The following is a 19,656-nucleotide window of genomic DNA, read 5'->3' on the forward strand; positions in this document are numbered from 1 at the left end:
TACTGGACTGAATGTCAATATTATGACATAGTATGAGTGTGTTTCGTGTTTGGTAATTGCAATCATTGTTGCTTTTGTTGTGGTCATCCATTTACAATGCTTGGTGTCAGTCTATTTATCTCTTGTAAAAATAAAATACAGTGTGTGTGTGTGGAAAAAAAAAAAAGAATTCTCACATGAGGAAAAAAAAAGAACTATGCATAAAGTCTTACTTACCCTAAGGTTCACCTTGAACCTCTCCTGTCATACAACTCGTCACTTTCCCCATCATATGCCACCAAATGCCAAAAAGAAATTTGATTACTCTGCGGTCATGGCACAGGTATTCTAAAGAGATGAACACCTGTTCAAAAATCACTAATCCAAGAATAAATATATGGGGAAATGAACTGGGAACAAAAAGAAAGAAAGAGGGCATGATGAAACCATTTGAAAGCTGGCCTGAGAGACGAGACGATGGCAGCAGGGCCGTGGCCTGGACCGCAGCCACCGCTGTGTCCCCCTTGCTCCCTTGACCGTTCATAACCGCTCATGGCCCGGGTACGACGATTCACTTATTCACCCCAGTTATTGAGCCCAACCAGGTGCAAGGCATTATGCTGATAACTGGTGAACAAGACAACTTCCCTGCCCTGCGGAAGTTTATATTCCAGTAGAGCAGCAGTCCCCATCCTTTCTGGCACCAGGGCAGCCAGTGGAGCTCAAGCATCAGAGAAAGGAGAGGGTGCTAGGAGATGAGGTCAAAGAGGTGGGCAGGGCCTGGGTCCTGAGGGATTTGTAAGCCAGGGGTGAGGAGCCGTCCCAAGGGAACAGGCGGGGAATGGGCAGGTCAAGGGAGGTATCTTCCCCCAGATGGAGGGAGTGGGCTGAGAGTTGCTTCCGCCTTATTACCACAAAGGAGGGCAGAAATAGGTAGACACTGAGGAAGGCTTCTGGATTCAGTGGTGGGAGGGTTGGAAGTCCCTCTGCGTGGTGAGCAGTGGGGCAGGCCGCAGCCTGGGCTGTGGGGGAGTCCTGCCCCCGTAGCAGATCCTCGACACCCTGGCGTGGTCTGCGCACAGGGCTCCCTCTCGCCTCAGGGCGAGGTGACCCTGGGCTGGGTATGTCTCACGCTGGATCCTCACCTTTCTCCCCGCAGTGGCCACACTGCCTCCCAGGGAGCTGTAATGGAGGAGTCGCAGGCAGAACTCGGCGTGGAGCCCCCTCTGAGTCAGGAGACGTTTTCAGACTTGTGGAAACTGTAAGTGGAGGTCTGGAGGGAGGGGCAGGTTCACTGCTCAGCCTCTAATAACCCTGCCCCACCCGAGTCCCCGGCCCCCTAAGTAGAGACCTGTGGGAAGCAAAAACCAGTACTGACTTTCTGCTCTTGTTTTTCAGGCTTCCTGAAAACAACCTTCTGGTAAGGACTGGGCTGCGAGAAGGGCCCAGGGGCTGCAGAGCTGGGGGCTGAGAACTTGGCCTTCTGACTCTTGTCTCTCCTGTCCACAGTCCTCTGAGCTCTCCCCGGCCGTGGATGACCTGCTGCTGTCCCCAGAAGACGTCGCAAACTGGCTGGATGAACGTCCAGATGAAGCCCCACAAATGCCAGAGTCTCCTGCGCCAGCTGCCCCCGCCCCAGCCGCCCCAGCACCAGCCACCTCCTGGCCCCTGTCGTCCTTTGTCCCTTCCCAGAAGACCTACCCTGGCAGCTATGAGTTCCGTCTAGGTTTCCTACATTCTGGAACAGCCAAGTCTGTAACCTGCACGGTAAGTGTCCCTGAGGGGCTGGCTTCCCTATGACAATTCGATGCCTGGCCCCTGTGCCCCAGGGTTTCTCTGTGCGGAACTCTAGGGTTCCACTTCAGCCTTTGGCTTTCTGTCAGTCTTTTTACATTTTACCTAGTCAGTCTATGACCTTTGACCCCAGTCCCAAAGTTGCATTTCCCCCCTTGAAGGTTTTCATCCTTCCCATCACATTCTCAGCATCTGTCATGAGGCCATTCTTTTTTTCTTTTTTCTTCACTCTCATTCATTCTTTGGCTTTTGTAAGTAAGCTTCTGGGATGTAGATGCCCGACCGTGCCATCTCTAGCTACCCTCCCCCCACAGGACATGGCTTCCGGTCGGTACTTATGCAGTGTTTGTTCATTTGACCCGTAGGTCCTTGGCCCCTGACCTTCCATTCATTCTTCCTTCTCCTCCAGTATTCCCCTGCCCTCAACAAGCTGTTTTGCCAGCTGGCCAAGACCTGCCCGGTGCAGCTGTGGGTCAGCTCACCACCCCCGCCCGGCACCCGGGTCCGCGCCATGGCCATCTACAAGAAGTCAGAGTACATGACGGAGGTTGTGAGGCGCTGTCCCCACCACGAGCGCTGCTCTGACTATAGCGACGGTGAGCAGCGGGGGGCTGTGGATGGGCAAGGCTGGTGCCCGGAGCCTCCAAACCCCTAACTCCTCCATGATTGCTCTCAGGTCTGGCCCCTCCTCAGCATCTCATCCGGGTGGAAGGGAATTTACGTGCTGAGTATTTGGACGACAGAAACACTTTTCGACACAGCGTGGTGGTGCCCTACGAGCCGCCCGAGGTCTGGTTTGGCCACTGGGGTCTCTGGGGGAAGGGGGCCAGAGGGGTTTGTCAGTGACCATCCAGGTGGGAGATGGAGGGCTTTCTCCTTCCTTGATCTCCCACAACCCGGTGAGGTGTGCAGAGCAGATGGGTTATCCCCATTCCACAGCTGAGGAAACCGAGGCTCACAAAGGCTAACAGCCTCCCCGGGGCTGCATAGCCTCACCTGGGGCCTGTGCTCTCTCCCAGGTTGGCTCTGACTGTACCACCATCCACTACAACTTCATGTGTAACAGCTCCTGCATGGGGGGCATGAACCGGCGGCCCATCCTCACCATCATCACACTGGAAGACTCCAAGTAGGGACAGCACGCCGCCCTCCACGCTGGCATGCTCCTCCCTAACCTCCGCCTGTCTCTGTCCCCTGGGCTCTGCCCTTCACCACTTTCTCCTGTGCTACCAGCCATCTTTCCCTCTCACTTCATCCCCTTGGTAGACTTCCTCTGCTGCTCTCTCCCAGTTCTCTTTTCTCCGGCTTTGGGGTCTCTCTAGCCTGTGGTTTCTCAATCTTCCTGGAGCTGGACCTTAGGCTCCGTGTAGGATGGGGGTGGTTGGGAGTGGGTGGGTCCTGGTTTACAGGAGAACAGGGAGGCGGGGCCCACCTTCCTTACTGCCTTCTGCTTCCCTCTTCTTACCTGGGTAGTGGTAACCTGCTGGGACGGAACAGCTTTGAGGTGCGTGTTTGTGCCTGTCCTGGGAGAGACCGCCGCACAGAGGAAGAAAATTTCCGCAAGAAGGGGCAGTCTTGCCCTGAGCCGCCCCCTGGGAGCGCTAAGCGAGGTAAGCAGGCAGGACAAGAGGAGGCAGAGAGGGTGCAGTTCTGCCCAAGATTCACTCTTTTCTCGCCTTTCCTTGCCTATTTTCCAGCACTGCCTACCAGCACCAGCTCCTCTCCACCGCAAAAGAAGAAACCACTGGATGGAGAATATTTCACTCTTCAGGTACCAAGTCTGGGAGAGAGAGATGCAGGCTCTTGCCACCACTCAGTGGGGGTTGGATAAGGGAAGAAAAAATATAAATGTAGCAGATATGAGGTTAAGCCCAGTTTCTCTAGCTATCCTTTCCCCTGTCTGTGGCCTTAATATTATTGGGTTGACAGATTTAAGTTTCAAGTCTAGCACTCCAAATGCTATTTTCTTCTTGACTGCTTTGCCTGTATTTAGGACATTTGCCGTCAGGGGGCAGTGGTGCCTTGAGACAATGGCTCCTGGTTGTGCCTAACTTCAAACGCCAGCTTGTACCTTAACACACATTTTAAAGAAGGCTCTTCCAAAAAGAAAACTGTTAGAGAGCATAAATACGGTTTCTATGATTCTGCCTCATACTTCTTTATCCCCTTCCTTCCCTGCCACAGATCCGTGGGCGTGAACGCTTTGAGATGTTCCGAGAGCTGAATGAGGCCTTGGAGCTGAAGGATGCTCAGGCTGGAAAAGAGCCAGGGGAAAGCAGGGCTCACTCTAGGTGAGTGACCCGGGTCCCCTCCCCTGCCTTCCTGTGTTGGAAAACCATGGGATTCCATTCTAATCCTGCCTTCAAGGTAAAAGGCTGGGACCCTGCCATTGGGTCCCAGCCCTGCCCAAACATTCTTTATAGTCTTCCTCTACTTTCCTGCCTCCAGGGGTCCAGGGGTATGGATATTGCTTTGCCATTTCTAACAACCCCTAGCCCCTCAGAGGTAGGGTCTCAAATAGGGGACTGATAACTGTGGGAGTGTAGGACACAGTGTCAGAGTTTGGGGTCAGATCCTCCACCCTGCAAAGTACCGAGGAGTCCTGTGTGGCCTTTTTATTTCCCTTCCCAGGCTCAGTTTCCTCATTTGTCAAATGGGATAAGGGAAGACTGAGAGGTTAATACCCACAAGTACCCCAAGGTGCTCAGTCAGCATGTCTGCCTCTGGTGGTGACCATTTTAACGTAAGGTCTCCTTGCTCCCGCCTCAGGCCCTTCAAAGCCCAGGTCCAGGAAGAGGGGCCCAGAGCTTCTCGGTCAGATGATGTCATCTCCCCTCCCCCTCTCTCCTCACAGCCACCTGAAGTCTAAGAAGGGGCAGTCTCCGTCTCGCCATAAAAAACTGATGTTCAAGAGAGAAGGGCCTGACTCAGACTGACATCTTCTGCTTCCTGTCCCCTATTGACACCCCTACCCCCGTTCCCCCCTTCCCTGCCATTTTTTGATTCTCAGGTGCTTCAGCCTCTGCTTCGTGTAGGTGTGCCTTAGAAACACCCTGGAATTCTTCCGTTTGCTCGGCCTGGGGCTCTGCTAAAGAGGTGGGCCTGCACTTGTCGTTTTTTGGGGAGGTAGCTGGGGCCTTCCAGCTTAGCTTTTAAGGTTTTTACTGTGGGGAGCATTTGAGAGAGGTAGGAAGACGTTCCTGCATCTGAGGAACATTTTATAACCAGCCATACACTGGGTTGGAAGCCCAGTTCTCCACCATACTAGCCAGGGAAGCGATCTTAAGTTAGTGAGTTTCTCCGAACTTGATTGTCCACATTTACAAAATGCTGATAATCATACCTACCTCACGGAGTTTGTTGTGAGGGTTAATGAAATAATGTATGTCTGACCCCCAAACCATCTTTTTATTACATGATGTCTGGGACTTAGTGCCTTTGCGGGTGCTGGTTCTGTGTTCCCCTTGGTGGATGATTTGATAGTTTCTATGACTGGATGGCTGGACAAGGGGAAGGAATTCCCAAGTCCCTTCGCTCCTGGCCCTGCCAAATCCTATCTAACCTCTTGGTGAACCTCAGCACCCAAGGGGAAATCTCACCCTATCCCACATCCAGGAGGATTCCATCCCTGGTGTATCTACCGAGATCTGTTTTATTTCCCCCCAAATGCTCAGGCAGATTTCTTTTGTACTCTGCAGGGCACATCTGCATTTGTCACCCGCACCCCTCCTCTTCCCTTTTTATATCCCATTTTTATATTGATTTCTTATTTTACAATAAAACTTTGCTACCACCTGTGTGTATGAGAGATCGGTGCCAGTGCAGGGTGCCTGGGGCCCACAGTGCAGGGGTGAAGAAGGGGGTGCGTTTGGGAGGCAGCCACCTGAGTCTTCAGGGAGCATGTTTGGGGGGCCCAGCGCCCGGGTTCCGGGAGGAGAACAAAGCCTGGGGACTGGGTCAGTCCGCAGGCTGCATGACAATAAGGGGAGGGGTGACTCCATTCATAACTCGGGAACCAACTGTCCCCCTCTCCTCTCCTGCCAGGGCTGGCACAAGGTCTTCTGCTCCTGCTTCTAGGATTGGGCTTCTGCCCCCTCTCGGCCTCTCACCAAGGATTATGGGATTTAAATGTCTGATTTCGCAAGGCTGAGCCTCTGGGGTGGCCATCTGCTCCACGGGAAAGGGGCAGGATACCTGGGTTCCCGAGGGGAAGGAGGGCGGGTGCTAATGGGTGAGGACAGAGAGCAGGGGGAGGCCTGCCAGCCGGGGTCCCCAGGAAGTGGGGGCGACTAAGGTGAGGGCTGGGATGTGGGACTGGGGCCTTCCCAGCATCCCCTCATCCGGGCCTCATGCCAGCCAGCTGAATGAATTGAAGCTTTAAACTCTGCCAGGAAAACCTTTCAAAGGGCTTCTTGGGGTAGGGAGGAGAGTCGAGCCTGGGGAACCCAGCACTCTCCCCAACCATTCTGTCCCTTAGTGCTGCCAGCTCCCAAGGAGGAGGGCTGGGGGCGAGCTCTCCCCATCACCCGCTGCTGCCTGAGCCAGTGCTCGGAGGGATGGCCAGACAGTGGGGACATGGCTCATCCTGCCATCCTGGGGGCGGAGAGAAGGGAGTAAGATCCAAAGGGGCTTCTGGGGCCACTGTCCTCTCAACCCGGCTTAGAGTGCCTGTGGGAGTCCCTTGGCTTACCCCGAGGATCCCAGACAGCTGTGAAGCCACCCGCCCTCCCTGGCCTCAAAACCACCTTTTTTCTTCCCTGCCGGGGAATGCCAAACCCTCCCCAGGAGACCCAGAACCACCTCTTTTAGAGATCTTTAACTTTGCCATCTCTCCCCACCAGCCAGGCCCTTGGCAGACCAGAGCACTTGAAACTCATTCTATCGTCTCACTCCTGTAGACAGGTCACCTTGAAGCTCTCTTTCTGACCAGTGTCCAGCACCCCCCTATGCTCAGCATTTCTCTCAAGTGTGTCCTTAGCTCTGTTTTTATTTCTGCTGTACTACTTCAGAAAGCAGATCCATTCTGGCTCTGCCAATCCCTTTGTGAGCTGATAGATTACTGGTCTGAGAATTATTAGTCCTGGGTTTTCAGGCCAGCTCTACTAAGCTGTGTGACCTCCAGTGAGTCCCTGACCTCTCTGGTCCCACTTGCTCACGTCCTCCCGTCTGGTTGTGTTCATTCCTCTCACAATCTAGCCAGCAGATATTCATTGATTGTTGCCTTACTCTGTGCCCAGGACTGTTCTAGGCTGTGGGGGCCTGTGGCAGACATGGCCCCTGCCCTCAGGCTCAAAGAGCCCAAGTCCTGTCCCACTAAGTTTTGGAATAAATTTAAAAACTTACCTCCTTGACTTCAGGAACACAGGGGTCCCCAAATCTATAACACCCAGCAGAAGTTGTATAATCAGGAAAATGTCAAGCCATATATGCATTCACTATTTAAAAAAAGAAAAGAAAAAGGAACCTAGCATGCATCCTAAAAATTAAAGATATAACTTATTGAAAGAGAAAGCAATCTTGGTTGAAAGGATGAATTCAAAAGCAGGGCTTTAAAAAAAAATACGCTTTAAAAGAAAAGAAAAACTCAAGAGCTTGACTGAGGAAAAAAAAAAAGCGAGGGCCAATTGATCCAATATTAAACTATTCCAGACCACAGGAAGAGTGGAATCTCCAATTCATGTAAAATTATTGTGGTTTCATTAATATTAAAACCTGATCAAGATACTAAAAAACTAGAAGCCAAATTAATTTATAGAGATACAAAAGCTCTAAATAGTATCAGAATACATTGATGAATCAAAAGAGTATTAACACTATAACCAAGTAGGGCTTATTCCAGGAGCATAAAGTTGGTTTAATAGAGAATCTATCAACATTATTCATTACATTAACAAATTAAGGAAGAAAAATATGATCATATCAACAGATGCTGAAAGGAATTTGATTAAATTTCAGCAGCCACTCCTTTTAAAAAAAAAAAACAAACAAACCTTAATTAAAATAATAATGGAGCGGGCTTCCCTGGTGGCACAGTGGTTGAGAATCCGCCTGCCAATGCAGGGGATATGGGTTCGAGCCCCGGTCCGGGAGGATCCCACATGCCGTGGAGCAACTAAGCCCGTGTGCCACAACTACTGAGCCCACGTGCCACAACTACTGAAGCCCGCACGCCTACAGCCCGTGCTCTGCAGCAAGAGAAGCCACCGCAATGAGAAGCCCGTGTACCGCAACGAAGAGTAGCCCCTGCTCGCTGCAACTAGAGAAAAGCCCACGCGCAGCAACAAAGACTCAATGCAGCCAAAAATAAATAAATTAATTAAATAAATTTTTTAAAAAAAATTAAGGAAGAAAAATAATCATATCAACAGATGCTGAAAGGAATTTGATTAAATTTCAGCAGCCACTCCTTTTAAAAAAAAAAAACAAACAAACCTTAATTAAAATAATAATGGAGCGGGCTTCCCTGGTGGCACAGTGGTTGAGAATCCGCCTGCCAATGCAGGGGATATGGGTTCGAGCCCCGGTCCGGGAACATCCCACATGCCGCGGAGCGGCTAGGCCCGTGGGCCATGGCAGCTGAGTCTGCGCGTCCGGGGCCTGTGCGCACAACAAAGAGTAGCCGCCACTCACCACAACTAGAGAAAGCCCACGTGCAGCAACAAAGACCCAACGCAGCCAAAAATTTAGATAAATTTAAAAATAATAATAATAATTTTTTAAAAAAATAAAAGCAGTGGGAGTCCGTTAAATGGTATTAAGCAGAATGTGACACGATCTGTTTTATGTTTTAAAAAAAATAGTAATGGAATACTGGTATTATCCTAATGGTTAAAGACTAAGATAATTTAAACTTAAATTAGGAACTATATAGGAATGCCCACTAATAATGGTTTTAGAACACTCAAGAGGATTTTAAAAAAAAAGAAAACAAAACATTGGTTAAAAAAATAAATCTCTTTGCCTTTTTGATCGTATGACCATGTACCTAAAAACTAACTTCTTAGTTAATAATAGATGATGTAATTAAGAGAATCAATAAGGCAGATGGATAGTAGACAGAAAAAAATTTTTTACCTTCTTGCAAAAGCACTGAGGAAAAAAGAATGAAAAATGTTCCATTCAAAATAATAACAGAAGTGGGACTTCCCTGGTGGCACAGTGTTTAAGAATCCGCCTGCCAATGCAGGGGACAGGGGTTCAATCCCTGGTCCCGGAAGATCTCACATGCCGTGGAGCAACCAAGCCCATGTGCCACAACTATTGAGCCTGAGCTCTAGAGCCTGCGAGCCACAACTACTGGGCCCATGTGCCACACCTACTGAAGCCCGTGCACCTGGAGCCCGTGCTCCGCAACGAGAAGCCACTGCAATGAGAAGCCTGCGCACCACGATGAAGAGTAGACCCGCTCGATGCAACTAGAGAAAGCCTGCGCACAGCAACGAAGACCCAACGCAAGCAAAAATAAATAAATAAATTTATTTATTTTTATAAAAAATTATAGAGACGAATAAGTGCCCCAAAATAGCCAATAGTTGTTTTTAAAAAGGAATGGGCGGAGCCTTACTTGCCTTGCTAGATATCAGAAAACATACTATAAAACTACTGGAATCAGATCAGTATGGCTTGATGTATGGAGTGGTAGACAAGCCAGTAATGAATCCAGAAGTAGATCTCAGCATACAGCAAAATGTATTATACAACCGAAGTTGGCATTTCAATTCAATGGGGGTAAATTAAGGCTATTTTTTAAATGAATCTGACACAACTAAAAAATAAAATTAAACCAGACTCCTCATTCACACCACACACAAAAAGAAACAAAAATAGACCAAATATGGGAATTCCTTGTGGTCCAGTGGTTAGGACTACATGCTTCCACCGCAGGGGGCCTGGGTTTGATCCCTGGTCAGGGAAGATCCCGCAAGCCGAGAGGCACGGCCAAAAATAAATAAATAAAGTCAGTTTAATTTTTAAAAAAACAGACCAAAGGAGTTACGGTGAATGTAAAAATTGAAATAAAATCCTGTCAAAAAAATTTACAGGGCTTCCCTGGTGGCGCAGTGGTTGAGAGTCCGTCTGCCGATGCAGGAGACACGGGTTCGTGCCCCGGTCCGGGAGGATCCCACATGCCGCGGAGCGGCTGGGCCCGTGAGCCATGGCCGCTGAGCCTGCGCGTCCAGAGCCTGTGCTCCGCAATGCGAGAGGCCACAGCAGTGAGAGGCCCGCGTACCGCAGAAAAAAAAAAATTTACAAAACGAGTATACACTATGGACTGGAAACCCAGAAACCACAAAAGAACAACTAAAGCATATTTGACCATATGAAAAACTAACCAGGAATTCCCTGGTGGTCCAGTGGTTAGGACTTTGCGCTTACACTGCCGAGGGCCTGAGTTCAATCCCTGCCCGGGAGAACTAAGATCCCACAAGCCAGGAGGTGTGGCAAAAAAAAAAAAAAAAGAAAAAGAAAAAAGGAAAAGAAACCACTTTTACCAGTAAAAGAAACCACAAACTCAAGAGGCAAACAGTCGACTGGGGGAAATTCTACAATGCATAAAACAGTTTATATCTACAACTGTCAAGGAGCTCTAACAAATTAACAAGGGAAGAATGACCCAATAGAAAAAAATATTATGCAGCCATTTAAAAAAAAGAATTAGAGCTCTACCAGGCCAGGTGAAATTGAGTGAACACAGTGAGATGCACAAAATTGTGTATAATATGATCTAATTTTGGTGTAACAATGACCAAAACCCAGCAATCCCTCTGTGTGTGTGTGAGTGTGTGTGTGTGTGTGTGTGTGTGTGTGTGTGTACTATGCATTCACGACAAAACTGTGTATATATGTGTATACATAAGTAATAAAGTTATTTTTCAAGGCAAATATTGAGGAACTCATTGCAAACAAAAACAAATAAGCCCCAAGAAAATAAAAATTAGCTATAAAGCCATCCACAAATACCACAATCAACACTGTGGTATAGACTCATCCATCCTTTTTTTCTATGCTTGTGTGTGTACTTTTTTTATGCACCAAACTGGGCTCCTACAGTTCATATTGTTTTGAGATCTGTTTCTTCTGATCAATTTTCCTCACCTGTCTCTGGGCATTTGCTGATGCTAGTCTCTCCCCCTAAAACCACCACATCCTTTAAGCCCTTCGAAGCCCCCACAGGGAGTGGGTGACCACTCTGAATTTTGTCCTCACCAGCTTTCTCCCCTTCCTGGAAATACATTTAGGTCTACCTGGTTTGAGAGTTTCTCGTGTGCTCCTCCCCTCTCCTGTTAAACTGAGGAGCTCCTTGGGGGCAGGAACTCTGCCTCTTTCGTAAGTGTGTCTTCCTGGTGCCTAGAATGCACATAGTAGGCACTTTATAAGTATTGCTGTAGGAAAGGACATAGGCTTCTTGCCTGTCTTGTATTGAGTGATCTCAAGCTAGTATATGTGATGGAGCAATCTAGGAGGTAGATGCTTGGACACTGGATGGAAGAGATCAAAGCTGGGGAGGGGGCCCCCAAGGGCTGGGTAACTCCCGGGTCACCCAAATCCACCCCCCACCCCCTTCCCAGGGCTCTTCCAAATGCTCAGAAAGGAACAACCTGCACACAGGGCTCCCTGTATGATATATATTTATATATATAATTGCTCTCATTTTATTGTACTTTATCCTCTTTTTACAGTAGATCTGACACAGGCATTAAATAACTGCAGAGAGAGACCACTGGGGTGAAGGGAGTGCAGGAAAACATGGGGACCCAAAGGGAAGAGACTCAGATCCAGCGAGAGAAAAACAGGGAAGAGTCCATCTGTGGGTGGGGTGTGGAAGCTGCAGCATCAAAAAAAAAGGAAGTCAGAGGTGAGGAAGTGTAGGACGTGGGAAAAGAAAGAGTTAAAATGCCTCTATAACTCAAGATCACAGGCAGTCCCTCATTTAACATTCTATGGGCACTATGGGGTTGTTTAAGAAGGCAAAGGGGTCTGAAGGAGACGGAGCCAAGAAATTCAGAGCCTTAGATGGAGGAAGTATTTGCAATTTTCAGGCTGGCATGCAGAGAAAAGGGAAGGAGTTAGTGATTAGTTGATAACTTGCTAAGAGAAGCCAGAGAGAGAATGGTGGGGGCATATCTGGGCCCAGGGGGAGGAGGTGGAATAGTCCCATAGCCAGCTGACGTTTCCAAGGTGGCCACTGGGGACCTAGCCAAAATGGCTGCCCCTCCCCCAGGGCGCCTGGGAAGTGGAACTTGCAGGATATTCTGGGAAAGCGAACAGGGGGAAGGGAGCCATCGGCAAAAACAAAGTGGACATTCAGCCTAGGTCAACCCCGCCCCTCTGAGTGCCTAGTTGGGTGACAGGAGGGACCAGGAAGAGAATTTTCAAGAACCAACATGGACTTCTCCTTCAGACCCTCATTCCCAGCTCACGTAGTCAACGTGGGGTGAGAAGCCAGATGTGCCAGGAAAGAGGGAAGAGGCCACAGAGCCACCTTGACCTCAATTACAAACGGTCCCCCTTTCAGTGGAGGGAATGGGGATGGAGAAGTGGGGAAAGACTGGCCAGAGGAGCCAGACAAGTCAAAAGCCACTGAGACAGCGACTGTTGTAGACAGGCAGAAGGTGTGGGAGACAGAGGAAGCTGACAGCAGCTGAGCTGGAATGGAGGGATAGAGAGGGCCACACTGGTGACCACTCTAACGTACAGAAACATTAAATCCCTATGCTGTGCACCTGTAACTAACGTAGTGTTGTAAGTCAATTCTCCTTCAATTTAAAAAACAGAATTGAGCGCCACCTTAGCGTGTGGAAGTAAAGGGTGAAATGAGGTGTGTGTGTAGGTGGGTGGGTGGGCATTTTCTATAGCTCTCAGGGGATAAGAGGGCAGGACAGGTGGGTAGCTGTGAGGACACCCCACTCACAGCTACACCAGGACTAGAAAGGCTCCCAACTCCTCTGTGACCGTCTTGGGGTCCCATCTCCCTGTCTCTGACTGAACTAGGGTGGGAAGAAGATGGTGGAAAATGTGGGTAGCCAGGGAATCACGACAGACATCAGGCCGGGTTCAGAAGTAAAGGAAAAGGGACTCAGACAAGCCAGAGCTCTGTTATAAAAAATACCTTTGGGGTGGGTGAGAGAGGGATCAGGCAGGGTCAGGGATATTCCAGAAGCATCCGTAGGAAAGAGGTGGGGGCGGGAGGAAGGGGCCTCAGGTTTTGTTGATGCGGAGTTTGAAGGCCACGCGCCCAGCAAACTTGTCGCGCTCGTCGTCAGTGGCGATGTTGGCGGCGTTGACGCGGCACTCCACGTTCACCTCCACGTTGGGGGTCACATTCAGGAACTTCACGGCCACCAGGGGCTGAGTGTAGTTCACCTGGGCCAGAGGAGGACAGCGAGGCTCCAGGCCCGCGGCCACTCGGCCTCCTCCCCAGGGCCCCGCTCCCCTGCAGGAGCCAGCACCCGGCCTCCCACGGGACTTACGTGGAACTTCTTGCCGTAGTAGGGGAAGTACATGAGGTCGATGTTGCCGTTTGCAGGGAACATGACGAAGTTGCCGAGATTCTCAGCATCTTCATCTCGCTGTGGGGGGCGCGGGAGGGTGGGGGAGAGCATGTGAGGGACCCCAGACGCTCGCCAGACTTCCCTTTGTTCCTCCTTGACCCCCCAATTATTCTATCTCGTATCCGTATCCCTTGAGCGCGGAGGCTGCTGTGTTTGCGCGTGCGCAGGAGCGGGTGTCCTGTCTCTTCCCTCAAACTGGGAAGGCCTCCAGGGCGCTAATGAGCCTGAAGCCTCCTACTGCCCTCCCATCCCAAATTCTTACCCCATCCTCAGGAATCGGTTTCTGGAGCGGAGCCAAGAGAGAACAGATAAATGAGTAAGGGCTCAGTAGGAAACAAGGAGGGGGATGAATGAAGAGGGGCAGGAAGTTCCTAGAGAGGACAGAGGTGGGGGGAGCAGGGTTCCAAGGACAACTTAGTGGTGGCAGGTGGTGCTTACAGATCAGCAGCTACCAGATACCTAAAAAGAATTGAGGGATAGGGCTTCCCTGGTGGCGCAGTGGTTGAGAGTCCGCCTGCCGATGCAGGGGACACGGGTTCGTGCCCCGGTCCGGGAAGATCCCACATGCCGCGGAGCGGCTGGGCCCGTGAGCCATGGCCGCTGAGCCTGCGCGTCCGGAGCCCGTGCTCCGCAACGGGAGAGGCCGCGACAGTGAGAGGCCCGCGTACCGGAAAAAAAAAAAAAAAAAAAAAAAGAATTGAGGGATAGGAGAGACATGAGATGGAGAGCAGAAGACATGGTCAGGGAATAGAGGAGAACATGGAAGGATTAGGAGAGAAGCCAGAAGCAGGGCTTTGGGTGGAGTCAGGAAGGGGGTGTCTATCCACACAAAAGAGCAGACTTCTGCATCCTAGAGAGAAGCAAGAGGGGTGGCAGCCCCTTGGAGTTTGAGCCATACTGGAGCCCACTCTTACCCCCTTATCCCTAGAGTGATGGAGCCTCTGGGAGCAAAGAAGATAGGGAGAGATGAGTGAATGACATGGAAACCATGAAGGGCAAACAGGTGCACAAGGCCCAAAAAACTCACCTTCCCCACACAGGTAACATTCATGCTCTGGTTTGCTCCTGCGTAGAAGTTGATGACCTGGAGAGAGAGTGGTGAGGGTTAAAGAAAGAAGTTGTCAAAGACACAAGTATCCAGCCTTCCAACCACGATCTCAGCCTCCAATGGCCCCATCTCGCCTGTACCCTCAGCCATTCAAACATCTAAAAATCTCCCAAAGCCCAAGAGCCCCAGCAAAAGAAAGCAACTGCCAGCAGATGGTAGCCCCAGCTCCCTCCTCTGTTCCCCCTGGGAACTAAGGTCATGAGTACCCGGTTCATCTTGATGAAGACACAGGGCTGTCCTGTGCTGTAACCATAGTGGGTGGGGTCCCCAATGCCAGAGCAGTCGCCCAGCTGGGTCCGGTTGAACTGGCAGGCACGTTTCGGGTAGTTGAGAACTCCGTTATCTGGTTGTTCGTAATAGCGCCCAGGGAGGCAGACATCATTCTTTTGGGCTTGGATGGAGTCATTGTAAGCTACGGAGGGGGTGGGGGAGAGTCACAGGCCTCATGTTCTGCTCCCAGGGTCCCCAGTCTCCTGCCCCGAGGTCCTGCACAGCCACTTCACCAGCCCCATACTCACGCTCCAGGAATTTGTTGAGCTTCTGAACATGCTGGTCCCAGCTTTCAGTGTCACTGACATTGACAATGACATCAAGGTTCTCAGTCTTAGGGCGAATCATCAAGCCTAGTCAACAAAGGCGAGAGTGAGGGGTATATATAAGATGAGGGACCACACCCAGAGGGAAAAAATGGACACACAGAGCTCTCAGCTGTGGGAAATGGGAAGGCAGACTTCAAGAACTCCCCAGGGCTTCCCTGGTGGCGCAGTGGTTAAGAATCCGCCTGCCAATGCAGGGGACAGGGGTTCAAGCCCTGGTCCGGGAGGATCCCACATGTCGCAGAGCAACTAAGCCCGCGAGCCACAACTACTGAGCCCGTGTGCCACAACTACTGAAGCCCACACGCCTAGAGCCCGTGCTCCGCAACAAGAGAAGCCACCGCAATGAGAAGCCCGCACACCACAATGAAGAGTAGCCCCCGCTCGCCGCAACTAGAGGAAGCCTGTGTGGGCAATGAAGACTCAACGCAGCCAAAAATAAAATAAATAAGTAATTAAAAAAACAAACAAACAAAAAGAACTCCCCAGCACATGGTGACTGGATCATCAGAACCACACCTCTAAGAAGAGCTGACAGTTCTCAGCCTGTGAGTTCCTTTTGGATACCTGGGGGCACAAGAACAGTTAGAGTGGCTGGTGGGGGTGCCTCATCACTCACCCGGTGTGGCCAGTCGGTCCTGGTACTTGGGGGTATGGTCAGAGACCGTCTGCAGCATCACCCACATGGTGAGGGTGAACATGGCGGTGAGGAAGCCGTAGAAGACGAGGTAGAAGAGGAGGATAAAGGCTAAGGAGGAGAAAACAGGGTCAGCAGGTTCCAGGTCTCCCTCGATGACCTGACCTATCCCCACACACCCCTCTCCGACTCAGAGGTTCTGCACAGGAATGGATTGCAGAGCCTTGGGAAGCCTTCCCTTGGAAGCAAAAGGAGACAAGCTGAAAAACAGCAGTTGTGTCTGGCTTCCAGCCATGACTCCCAGCCCTTCCTGGTCCCACAGCACAGTGAAGCCGGACCTTGTGGAGGCCACAAGCGACCTAAACTCTTGTTGCTGGCACAACTCATGGTATAGGCCGCGGTGATTTTGCCACAAATTACATTCTCAACTTCTCAACCTTCGTGGCCCTGAAAAGGCACAACATCTGATACCACTGTATCGGTACTCATGCTTGAAGCTGTCTAGCACGATGACTTTCAAGCTGGCATTGGCCCCAATTCACAGCCAAACTCTTATCCCATCCCTCAGGGCGTGGAGGCCCACACTCACATAGCAAAATCTCTCTCTCAGAGCCCCACAAAAGCCAAACCTTGGATGAGGCTCCTGCCACGCTACAAAGTCTCTCAGAGACAGCTGTCCAGAACCTTCAACAGTCACCTACCCCCCAATTCACACACAGCACCCAGGGCAGAGGCAGGAGTAGACGTAGACCTCCAATAGCCTTCCAGGCATAGAGCTGGTCCTTGGTGGATGTGACACATCACCCCGTCACTCCTCAGCCTAGTGCGAGTACCTGCTGTTTCCACCACCCCGGACCCCCAGTCCTTCCATCTCAGAAGACACTTCACTCAGGAAGCCTTCTCAGATTCTCCCAAGCACCTGTGGATCCCTCCAGTCCCAGGGAGTGGACTTCAAGTTTCCTGCGGCAAGGACTGCATCGGACCCACCTCAAGTGCCCCAAGTGGCTGGGCTAATGCGGACAACGTTCAATTAGTGTGGATGAACTGGAAGCTGTGTCACACGATGTCTCCTGTGCTTCAACTTCCCAGCTTGAAAATCCCTTTCGGAAGAATTCCACCCCTCACTGGCACCTCTGCCCAGCATGGGACCCTCAGCCAGACGCAACTCCCTCCACGCCTCCCCAGTGGCGCCAAGGTATGGGTGGGGAAGGAGCCAAGCCACGCAAGCCCACAGACACACTGGGCCGGGTGATGTACATGTCTCACCACTAGTGACCACTCCCTCCGCCTGCGACATCTGAGCCGAACACCCAGCCCCGAAAACCTCCCAATGTCACCCCGGCGCAACAGCCCCCCGCCCGCCAAGCAGTCACAGAAGGCTCCAAAACACCCGGTAGTAGGACACAGACAACTTCCGCTGTGAAGGACCCCCTCCAACACACACCCCACCTCTCCAAGGCCCGCCCGCTCATGAATGTTCCCAGGGTCCAAGGGGTGGGCTCGAGCTAAAAATAGACGGGCCTGGCTAGCTAGTGAGAGCCAGAGGGAGGGAAGGGTCTCTCTTCTGGGGAAGGGGGGCGACTGTGCGGACCTGACCGGCCCCCGACAGCGAGCGCGAGCGCCGCGGCGCGGACACGCGCTCAGAGCCCGCGACCCCCCGAGCGAGGGGGCTCCGCGGGGGGCGGGAAGGCGGCAGTGACCTACTTTCTCCGCCTCCGCAGCGGCCAGCCAGGGAGATTAGACCGGCGATTCGGCGCCCTCCCAGCCCAGAGCCCGGCAGGGGGGCCGGACGCCGGGGACCCGGGAAGGGAGCTGGGGCTGCGCCGGCGGGACCTCGTGTCCCCGGGGCGTCGCCCGGAGGACCCCCAACCCCTCGCGCGGCCGGCCCCGCATACCCCAGCTGGTCCCGGTGCGGCCCATGAACTGGTGCGTCCTCGGGTTCCACACGAACTCCTTCCACTCCTCAACCACCTGCCCGCAGCTCTTCTTCTCTTTCTGAATGACCATCTTGACGGCGGGGGGCGAGTCCCGCGCGGGGCGGGGGGCTATGGAGAAGCCGGGGTGCGGCGCGTGAAGCCCCCACGCACCAGAACGCGCGGGAAGCAAAGGCAGCGGGGGCGAGGGAGACCGCCCCCCTCAGATATGCAGCTGCTGCAAATTCCGGGGCGCAGGGCCACACGTTGCGGGGTGCTGGCGGCGCGGCGTAGGATGCACAGAACCTAGGCCCCCCCCCACTGCAATGAAAAGGGGGGTTGTCCGAGCAGGGGAGGATAAAAAGGGGAAGGGGTGCGAACGCAGCTTCACCCCCCAAACCTCCCAGAAGCAAAACGAAAAGGGATGCAAATATAGACGGCTGCAAAACCCGAGAGAAGCGCATAAAAAATAGGGGTGCAAAGAGGCAGGGAGAGGTGGGGGAGGGGGCCGCCCCGAAATCCGAGATGCAAAGATGCTGTGGAGGGGGATCGGGTGACCGTTCAAGGCTCTTCTGCCGAGCGGAGACCGCCACACCAGCGGTGGCTCGGCCGCGGGGGTGGGGTGGGGTGGAGACGCGCAGTTCTGGGGGACAGGCAGGGATAGGGGTCCCCCGGGCGGAGGCTCCGCTCTTCAGCAGTGCGGGGCCGGCAGCCGCGGCGCGCAGTCTATATACTCCGCGGCTACGGGGGTGCCCGCCCCCTTTCCACCCCCCCCCGAGGCCCCGCCTCCTCGCTGCTGGCCTGGGCGACTTCATGCATATGCAAATTTGGAGAAAGGGATTGGGCCCGCCCCCCTGACGCCTCTTCAGGACCTAGAGGTCTCTCCCTTACCCCCACCCCAGGTACTGGACTAGATCTGGGTGAGTGGAGAGGATAGAGGGCGTGTCCGGGCGGAGTAGAGGGAAAGATAACCCCCGAGAGACACAGAAGACAGAGAGGAAAGCAGATATATGCTGAGATGGGGGCCCCAGGCAGGGAGTTAGAAAGAGACTAAGATCCAGGAGACAGGGTAGAATGTGAGACGAATAGAGAAGGAGACAGAGATCAAGAAAAACAGATCGAAGAGACCAGCTGAGGTACTACACCAGCCGGGCTGGAAGCTAGAACAGGCCTCAAAGAGATCAATAGAGGCCACCACAGGAGGGAAATTCCCCTTATGGGAGCTGCTACCAGTTCCCCCGACACCTCCTTCTCCAGTCCCACTGCTACTTCTCCCACCACCTGGTTCTCCCCAAGCCTGGGGGCTTCCCTGCTTTCCCACCACATCCCTCATGAAACCCTTCCAGGGACTTCCCTGATGGCGCAGTGGTTAAGACTCCGCGCTCCCAATGCAGGGGGCCCTGTTTCCATCCCTGGTCGGGGAACTAGAGCCCACGTGCATGCCGCAACTAAGGAGCCCGCCTGCTACAACGAAGACCTGACGCGACCAAGTAAATATTAGGGGAACAAAAAAGCCTTTCCGACACCGCATTCCCAGCCCCCAATACTGCCCTGAGACCCCAGCCCTGGAGCCCCATCTGCTTAGGTGTTCTGCCTCCTCCCACCCCCATGTCTGAACTCCCCTTCTCATTTGCCCATTTGGGTCAACAAACATTTATTGAGCACCTACTAGAGACCTTGTGAAACCCAGCGCTGGGGAAGTAAAGTCGTGGTTCTCACAGGGCTCCAGAGACCCACAGTCTAGTAGGGAGGTACATGGGCCTCCAAAGACCTCCTGTTGAGAATCATTATCTGGGGGCTTCCCTGGTGGCACAGTGGTTGAGAGTCCGCCTGCCGATGCAGGGGACACAGGTTCGTGCCCTGGTCCGGGAAGATCCCGCCTGCCGCGGAGCAGCTCGGCCCGTGAGCCATGGCCGCTGAGCCTGCGCGTCTGGAGCCTGTGCTCCGCAACGGGAGAGGCCACAACAGTGAGAGGCCCGCGTAGTGGAAAAAAAAAAAAAAGAATCATTATCTGGGATTTCCTTGGTGGTGCAGTGGTTAAGAATTCGCCTGCCAATGCAAGGGACACAGGTTCGAG

General features: G+C 52.5%; 2 protein-coding genes across 3 annotated transcripts; one reads left to right on the plus strand and one right to left on the minus strand.

The window, feature by feature from the left end:
- Positions 1 to 1,141: 1,141 nt before the first annotated feature.
- Positions 1,142 to 5,566, plus strand: TP53 (tumor protein p53). Its single transcript, XM_028499408.1, has 10 exons — positions 1,142 to 1,240; positions 1,378 to 1,399; positions 1,489 to 1,746; positions 2,183 to 2,369; positions 2,450 to 2,562; positions 2,793 to 2,902; positions 3,247 to 3,383; positions 3,471 to 3,544; positions 3,958 to 4,064; positions 4,628 to 5,566. The coding sequence occupies exons 1-10, from the start codon at positions 1,167 to 1,169 to the stop codon at positions 4,707 to 4,709; spliced, it is 1,164 nt and encodes a 387-aa protein (XP_028355209.1). The 5' UTR covers positions 1,142 to 1,166; the 3' UTR covers positions 4,710 to 5,566.
- Positions 5,567 to 11,426: 5,860 nt separating this feature from the next.
- ATP1B2 (ATPase Na+/K+ transporting subunit beta 2) lies at positions 11,427 to 18,328 on the minus strand. 2 transcript variants are annotated; one of them, XR_003682916.1, is made up of 8 exons: positions 17,562 to 18,328; positions 15,649 to 15,777; positions 14,952 to 15,056; positions 14,640 to 14,845; positions 14,353 to 14,409; positions 13,245 to 13,343; positions 12,884 to 13,137; positions 11,427 to 11,599 (listed from the first exon to the last, which is right to left on the minus strand). XR_003682916.1 is itself a non-coding variant. In XM_007100638.3 (7 exons), exons 1-7 carry the CDS (start codon positions 17,671 to 17,673, stop codon positions 12,973 to 12,975), a joined length of 873 nt encoding a protein of 290 aa, XP_007100700.1. In that variant the 5' UTR covers positions 17,674 to 18,328; the 3' UTR covers positions 12,851 to 12,972. The 2 variants fall into 2 exon arrangements, 1 of the variants encoding a protein (XP_007100700.1); XM_007100638.3 differs by lacking the exon at positions 11,427 to 11,599 and having other exon boundaries at positions 12,851 to 13,137.
- Between the last annotated feature and the right edge of the window lie 1,328 nt (positions 18,329 to 19,656).

Source organism: Physeter macrocephalus, chromosome 14 (assembly GCF_002837175.3).
Source record: "Physeter macrocephalus isolate SW-GA chromosome 14, ASM283717v5, whole genome shotgun sequence".
In the NCBI taxonomy this organism is placed as follows: Eukaryota; Metazoa; Chordata; class Mammalia; order Artiodactyla; family Physeteridae; genus Physeter; species Physeter macrocephalus.